We start from the raw sequence: 8,050 nt of genomic DNA on the forward strand, positions 1-8,050 counted from the left end.
GGAACAGCCTGCATGGGGCATTATATGGGGGGTGACATCCTGCATGGGGCATTATAGAGAGAGGGGGTGACAGCCTGCATGGGGCATTATAGAGAGAAGGGGTGACATCCTGCATGGGGCATTATAGAGAGAGGGGGTGACATCCTGCATGGGGCATTATAGAGAGAGGGGGTGACATCCTGCATGGGGCATTATAGAGAGAGGGGGTGACAGCCTGCATGGGGCATTATAGAGAGAGGGGGTGACATCCTGCATGGGGCATTATAGAGAGAGGGGGTGACAGCCTGCATGGGGCATTATAAGAGGGGGAACAGCCTGCATGGGGCATTATATGGGGGGTGACATCCTGCATGGGGCATTATAGAGAGAGGGGGTGACAGCCTGCATGGGGCATTATATGGGGGGTGACATCCTGCATGGGGCATTATAGAGAGAGGGGGTGACATACTGCATGGGGCATTATAGAGAGGGGGGGTGACAGCCTGCATGGGGCATTATAGAGAGAGGGGGTGACATCCTGCATGGGGCATTATAGAGAGAGGGAGTGACATCCTGCATGGGGCATTATCGAGAGAGGGGGTGACAGCCTGCATGGGGCATTATAAGGGGAGGAACAGCCTGCATGGGGCATTATAAGGGGGGGGGACAGCCTGCATAGAGCATTATGTGGGAGGAACAGCCTGCATGGAGCATTATAAGGGGGGGCAGCCTGTATGGGGCATTATGTGGGGGAGTAACAGCCTGCATGGAGCATTATAAGGGGGGGGGACAGCCTGTATGGGGCATTATGTGGGGGGTAACAGCCTGCATGCAGCATTATATGGGGGCCAGTATCCTGTATGGAGTGTTATAAGGGGACCAGTATCCTGTATGGAGCGTTATATGGGGGCCAGTATCCTGTATGGAGCTTTATAAGGGGACCAGTATCCTGTATGGAGCGTTATATGGGGGCCAGTATCCTGTATGGAGCTTTATAAGGGGACCAGTATCCTGTATGGAGCGTTATATGGGGGCCAGTATTCTGAATGGAGCCTTATATGGGGGCCAGTATTCCGTATGGAGCCTTATATGGGGGCCAGTATTCCGTATGGAGCCTTATATGGGGGGCCAGTATTCCGTATGGGGCCTTATATGGGGGCCAGTATTCTGTATGGAGCCTTATATGGGGTGCCAGTATTCCGTATGGAGCCTTATATGGGGGGCCAGTATTCCGTATGGGGCCTTATATGGGGGCCAGTATTCCGTATGGGGCCTTATATGGGGGCCAGTATTCCGTATGGGGCCTTATATGGGGGCCAGTATTCTGTATGGAGCAATATATGGGGCCCATAATACTGTATGGAGGGCTATGTGGTGCCCATTATACTGTACGAGGACTATGTGGGGTCATTATTCTGTATGGAGCAATATATAATGGGGCCCATAAAACTGTATGGAGGACTTAGTGGTGCCCATAATACTGTATGGAGGACTATATTGTCCGGTCTGCACTGTGTGCTGCGAGGATTCGCCGGCTTCTGAGCTATTGTAGAATTTACAGTAGATATCACTCATGTAATGTAAGAAGTGAAATCTTTGCATTGTACTATATATATAGATTTCTCTGCGGTATCTGTGCATCATGAATCGTGGTATGTGTTAGAGGGGCCCACTGAGACTCTTTCGCCCGGGACCCAGAAAAACCTGGAGCCGGTCCTGAGTGCATTATACTATATGGAGGACTATGGGGGCGCATTATACTATGTGGAGGACTATGGGGGCAAATTATACTATACGGGGGACTATGGGAGTGCATTAAACTATATGGAGGACTAATTTTGCGAAACATGCAACTTTTTGCACTAAAGGCGGAAATAAAGAGCATTTTTTATTTTGTGCCAAATTCATGAACCACATGTGTCATTTTGCAGAATTTGTCGCAAAATTTGTAAATACCACAAGACAAAGAAAGAGTAGAGTGGCTGTGAAAAAAACAGCAAATGATGAATGGCGGCCATACTGGCTACTTTGGAAGCTTTTACTAAATGTAGGGCACTGTCAATTGACCCTTATTTTCTAGAAGGTGTGAAAGTGTCTAGAAGCATTAACCCAGGATGATTGCAGTCCCTCCATTTCCATCTGTATGACCATCTCATGTAGGTGCAGCAGGTCGGATCATTCACATGAAAAGAAAATAATGTTTTATCTTCAGCCTTTGAATCCTCATCCTCTCCGGGAATAGCTAATATCCATATTCTTGACATGAAAATGAATACTCCGGAGACATCGCCAATGAATTGGCAGAAATTACCGCTTTGCTGCTCAACAAGAAGTTATTTTAATTAGAATTCTTTAATTACTAGAAGTCAAATCCTGTGAAAATACAAAAACGAAATCCATTAACGCAATTGTCTCCTTCACCTTCTCGTCACGCACAAAACCCCGTTGTCAGCTAATATACGTTTTTATCTCATCAGCCGATGTGTTAGCACAGCTTGCCTGTAGATGGCGCTAACGGCTATGTAAAACTACACCTAAGAATAGAATTGACTTATATAGGGGGATTCTGAAGTCTAAATAATATATCTAAAAATCAATCTATAAACAGTAGTGTGCAAAAGTTTTAGGCAGGTGTTAAAATAAAATACTGCAAAGTGAGAATGCCAAGAAGAATAGAAGTGTTAAAAGTTTAATTTTATGAATGAACAAAGGAAAAAATCTAAATCACATCAATATTTGGTGACTGTCCTTTGCTTTTTAAATCATCGTCATCAATTCGATTGCACTTTATGCAGTCTGAAGATGTAGGCAGAGAAATATATCTGTATATAATATGGCATGGAATGCCTACATAATATGGCAGAGAATACCTCAGTAAAGGGAATCTGTCATTAGTATTTGTAATCTGACAGCAGCATGACGTAGGGACAGAGATCCCGATTTCGGCGATGTATCACTTAGTTTACTGGGTGCAGCTGTTGCGATACAATCACAGTTTTCTCTTCTGCAGATCTCGAATGCTGAGCCCTGTATAATCCCGCCCACATAGCTGATTGGCTACTCTCTGTTTACACTGTCAGGAAGCTGCCAATCAGTGATGGGGCCGTGGCTGGACTAGCAGGCATGAGACACCTAGTCCTGTAGTGATAATCTCCTGCTGATAAAACACTGAAGCAGAAAAGCACAGCCTAGTAAATGATACATCACCGGAATCAGGTCTCTGTTCCTACATTTTGGTGCTCTCAGATTACAAGGGAATTTTTAACTATACTATATTGTATTAACTAAAACCAGATAGTGGAATATATTATTTTTTATCTGTTTTGATTTTCTGATTGTAGATTCTTTTATTCTATTTCCCGTATGTGATTATGTGGACAGCCATGTTACCTGAGCTTCTGTTAACAATATTTAGTGATATTTATTGATAGTGATATGGGGGAAAAAATCTCCAGCATTAAAAAAATTAAGAAAAAAAAATATTAGAAATATGTAATTTAAACAATAGGCATTTTACTAATGGCAAATTCCCTTTAAGGCAAAATCTATGTTATAATGTATAATATGTAACCATTATTATTTTTCAGGGAGCTACATAGATGAACTCTCAGGAGCTCTGTATCAGTAAGTGCCTTTTATTTCACGTTGATTTTACAGATCAGAATATTAATCAGATGGAATATGCCCTTATATTCTAATACTTACTCCATCTGACAAGTCTATGTTTAGTCCTGGTTGAGATAGACATCTATCATATATGTAAAGGGCACCCACGCAAAGCTTCATGTGTTATAATACTGAGTGCAGAACCTCAGGGGTGGAGCAGGAGAACAGGGGTGGAGCAGGAGAACAGGGGTAGAGAAGGAGAACAGGGGTGGAGCAGGAGAACAGGGGTAGAGAAGGAGAACAGGGGTGGAGCAGGAGAACAGGGGTGGAGCAGGAGAACAGGGGTGGAGAAGGAGAACAGGGGTAGAAAAGGAGAACAGGGGTGGAGCAGGAGAACAGGGGTAGAGAAGGAGAACAGGGGTGGAGCAGGAGAACAGGGGTAGAGAAGGAGAACAGGGGTGGAGCAGGAGAACAGGGGTGGAGCAGGAGAACAGGGGTGGAGAAGGAGAACAGGGGTGGAGCAGGAGAACAGGGGTAGAGAAGGAGAACAGGGGTGGAGCAGGAGAACAGGGGTGGAGCAGGAGAACGGGTAGAGAAGGAGAACAGGGATGGAGAAGGAGAACAGGGGTGGAGCAGAAGAACAGGGGTGGAGCAGGAGAACAAGGGTGGAGAAGGAGAACAGGGGTGGAGCAGGAGAACAGGGGTAGAGAAGGAGAACAGGGGTGGAGAAGAAGAACAAGGGTGGAGCAGAAGAACAGGGGTGGAGCAGGAGAACAGGGGTAGAGAAAAGAACAGGGGTGGAGCAGAAGAACAGGGGTTGAACAGGAGAACAGGGGTGGAGCAGGAGAACAGGGGTGGAGCATGACACTGGAGTGTCCCACCCTTCAGGCCCTGAAATATAACATTAACCAGTTTTAGCAGGAGTGATCCTTTAAAATGTCAAGCAGAGCATATTAATGTTGCACTCCCATGATATGATTGACACTTAAGTTTACCATCAGTTGCCTACAGTAACCTTTGCTGTTGAACTATTTTATGTTTTGGCTAATGTCACATTATCTTTCAGATCCTTTGTCAAATTCCGCTTTTGCAGTTCTTTAATGTATGTGACCTAGACATCTCTGCCACACTGATCACCTCCTATTGGTGGCAAAATGCTGCTAAGCTCATTGTTGAAACGTTGTTTTTAGGACCTCCACCTATCAGTGAACTAAAGGGGTAAAAGTGATCAGCTGAGCATTAGAGCAGTGAAGAGACCCCAAAACATGATATGTACCCAGACCCCCCTGATCAAAACTATTGAGTACTGGTTAAAAAATTGGAACTTTTTTTTTAAAGTTTAGTTTCCCTTTAAGGTTAGATAATACAGGTACCTGATGAAGGAGTTAGAACAACTCCGAAACGCGTTGTCAATAAAGCCCCCTTTTTCCAATCCTCTGGTTAACCTGACTCTCTTGGACTTGGCAGCACTCGGAAACATTTTTGCTTTTCTCCCCTATAAATATTGGACAGTTGTTGGAGGAACGATAGGTTGGCCAGCAGCTATGTCTCCCGACTCTATACGGTCAGCTCGGCTGAATTCTCCTGTGTTTTCTAAGAGATAGTTGCTGCCACACTCCACTGGCAGTGGCTTATTCCCTGGAGAACAAAAGGATCGTCCATCAGAAATCCTTCTCTCCCTCGACATCATCTGTTGGGGAAGAATTGAGAGACCTCCATGGACAATAGATGGTTTCACTACTGTATGGGGCCTTTAGAAATAATAAATGGTTCTGGTTCTTTTCATGGTCTTACTTTGGTGTCTGTGTTCCCGCAGGACTGTCGCCAACATATTTGAATAAAATGAAAACTTCCAACCACCATGGAATAGAAAGCTGAGCACTGGACTTCTCTCTACATTGGGTAACATTTCTATAACACAAGGACATTTGAAATCACAGTTAAAAGATAATGTGTTTGGTGGCATTCACCGGCATTCGGGATGGTCATGCCTAGGAGTCTTTGTGGGACTCTTCTGAATGCCAGGACGATGGCCAGTGAGCCACCCGCCAGCAGCACCATATTCCATTGCCCCATTAATGATTTCTACCTCCTGAACACCATTCTGAGACATAGCCTTCAACATAATTCCTTCTGAGGAAGTCATAGAAGATGCCTTGTCCAAGAAGAAATCTTTCTTAGAAGGTCGTCATAATGCAGACTATTTATTGATGCTGACTCCTCCGGCTCTCTTTTAAGGAGATGGGTCAAAATAAGGATAATTCATGTCAAAATTTGAGTAGTAGAACAAATATGTTACCTACCGTGGGTCACACATTATCCCTCCTTTTTGTTTTTGGAAGAAGATTAAGGAACGTATATTTATTTATTTTATGTGAAGTGTTACAAGTCTCAAATCCAACAATAAATGTATTTCTGGTCTCTTAAGGAGCATTTCTCGTTATTTCTTCCAAACGTAAAGCTTTTCTTACCTCACTTTGCAGGTTTTGTACCTAAGCTTTCAGAGGAGTTTGTTTACTGGCTCATAAAAATATTTATGTGGGATGTCATGTGGACATGAATATCTGATAGTAAGGGTTCATGCACACAACCGATTTTCTCGACGAGTGCTAGATAGTCATCTGTGGTCATCTGTGTCCATGGAAAAAGATCAGAGAAATGCAAGTGCATGGGTCCTTGAAAAAAATTGGCCTGCACTCGTATGACATCCAAGTGCAGTCCAATTTTCATGAACTGGCAGAATGGAGAAGGTGGAAAACCTTTTTATCTCTTTACCTCTGAGAACAACTGACACCACTCTGATCAAACCCTGATCGGGATAATCGTACCATTTTTATCGAATGTAGAGAAAATCGTTGTGGCCCTACCCTAAGTTTCATGTTTTATGACTTCTGCAAAAAATCCAACATGTTAGAATTCTTTGCCCTTTTTTCAGCTTTTAAGTAAACACTTAAGAAACGACATAAGTCTATGTAATGACGTGCGCTCAAAACAATGGAGTCATAGCTTTTTTAAGCAGGGGAGGTACGAAGGAATGATATTTGGAGTGATAGACTCAAGACTGGCAAAAATGGAAAGGAAAGAGGAAGCAACGATCGGGGAAGGTACAATGAATATTTGTACACTCCTCAAGATTGAAATTGCAACACCATTAACTAAAAGTCGTAGAATTATGAAAATCATAAGATGGAGATATGGAAACTAAAATATGGAAACTACATTTTAAAAATATCTTGATTTATTCAGTATGGGGTCTGAGCACCATTCTCAGAAACAGGATACTTCTTCAGTCCAATGCTAGGCTGCATGTCGCTCGTGCTACTGTGAGCAGCCAGCGTAATCTAAATGTGCTGTGTTACATGCACGCCGCTAGGTTCAGATAGGGTGAGACGGGTTTCATGAATTCTTTGGAATCCTGGGGGAACCGTTACTCAGGGCGACCATAGGCTGCAGCTTCTCTCAGGCACACGATAGATTCAATTGCTGACCAGACACATCTGACAAGAGTCTTTTTCAACAGTTTAACAGTAGAGTTTAATCTGAAGCACAGCCAGTGCAATTCAGGGATATTACAGCAACAATCTTCATTACAATACAGTCTGAGTTTCTTGAGCAACCGGCTCCAATAACAATACAGTAGTTTCCTCACAAGGCACAGTATTAGAGTCTCTTCAGTAGCATAATTCAGCATAGATTAGATCTCTTAGCAGCACACTTCTATGCATACACAACCACAGGCTTTTCCTTCACAAGTACACAATAGTACACAGCATTATTTATCCTGCATGGAGATGGGGGGGGGTTTGATGAGGGAGATGATCCCTGTGACACAATTCCTTCCAGTCCTTATCTTCCTGCCCTATAATACTCAGCACTGTTAGTTCAGGGAGTTTATCTGACCTGTGTTTAGTTTCTCTCCTGATCTGAATCCTGTTCAGTTGCCTTCTGTCAGATCCAGATCATACACCACCTTTCTCTTCGGCTTCAGCCAAAGTACAATAACAAGTTCCCCACAATATCCCTGGGGATCTGCTAAAACACTCCCTGCCTACTGTGTTAACCCCTCTAGTTGCTGGATGCCTCTGAAGCACAACATTTCCTGTCTCCTGTGCTTGTGTTATTTGTAACAGTTCCTGGATGCTTTGGAAGCAACAGTACTACTTCTGCATGTCACAGTTGCCATGGCTGCAGCGTCTCTGACTTGTCTCCCATCGAGCACTTCCAGGACATCATAAGTTGGCAATTGCAAAAGGAGCCAGCAGCAGATCTTGATGATTTGCCCAAGTGCAGAACCTCCCTCAGACGACCATTAAAAACCTCACTGACAGCAACCAAGTGAGGGGATTTCTGCACGTGACGCTCATACTCCAGATTGAATCAATCGAAAATTTTTGAAAACTTTGCTTCCAATTTTTCATCATTTGCAGACCAGTAAGACTTCTCCATCCCGGGATTTCCATCATTT

At 43.8% G+C, this 8,050-nt stretch overlaps 1 protein-coding gene across 2 annotated transcripts in view; it reads left to right on the forward strand.

The window, feature by feature from the left end:
- LOC141172328 (uncharacterized) overlaps positions 1 to 6,012 on the forward strand; it is a 48,875-nt gene extending 42,863 nt beyond the window's left edge. For both annotated transcript variants that reach the window (XM_073656413.1, XM_073656412.1), the window contains exons 5-6: positions 3,567 to 3,603; positions 5,402 to 6,012. In XM_073656413.1, the coding sequence (XP_073512514.1) occupies positions 3,567 to 3,603; positions 5,402 to 5,426 (62 nt within the window). In that variant the 3' untranslated portion in view covers positions 5,427 to 6,012. The remainder of the gene's footprint in view (positions 1 to 3,566; positions 3,604 to 5,401) is intronic.
- The last annotated feature ends 2,038 nt before the right edge of the window (positions 6,013 to 8,050 follow it).

The sequence above is a fragment of the Phyllobates terribilis genome, unplaced genomic scaffold (genome assembly GCF_046119375.1).
Source record: "Phyllobates terribilis strain yellow unplaced genomic scaffold, ASM4611937v1 Scaffold_12__6_contigs__length_324123572, whole genome shotgun sequence".
NCBI classification, from domain to species: domain Eukaryota; kingdom Metazoa; phylum Chordata; class Amphibia; order Anura; family Dendrobatidae; genus Phyllobates; species Phyllobates terribilis.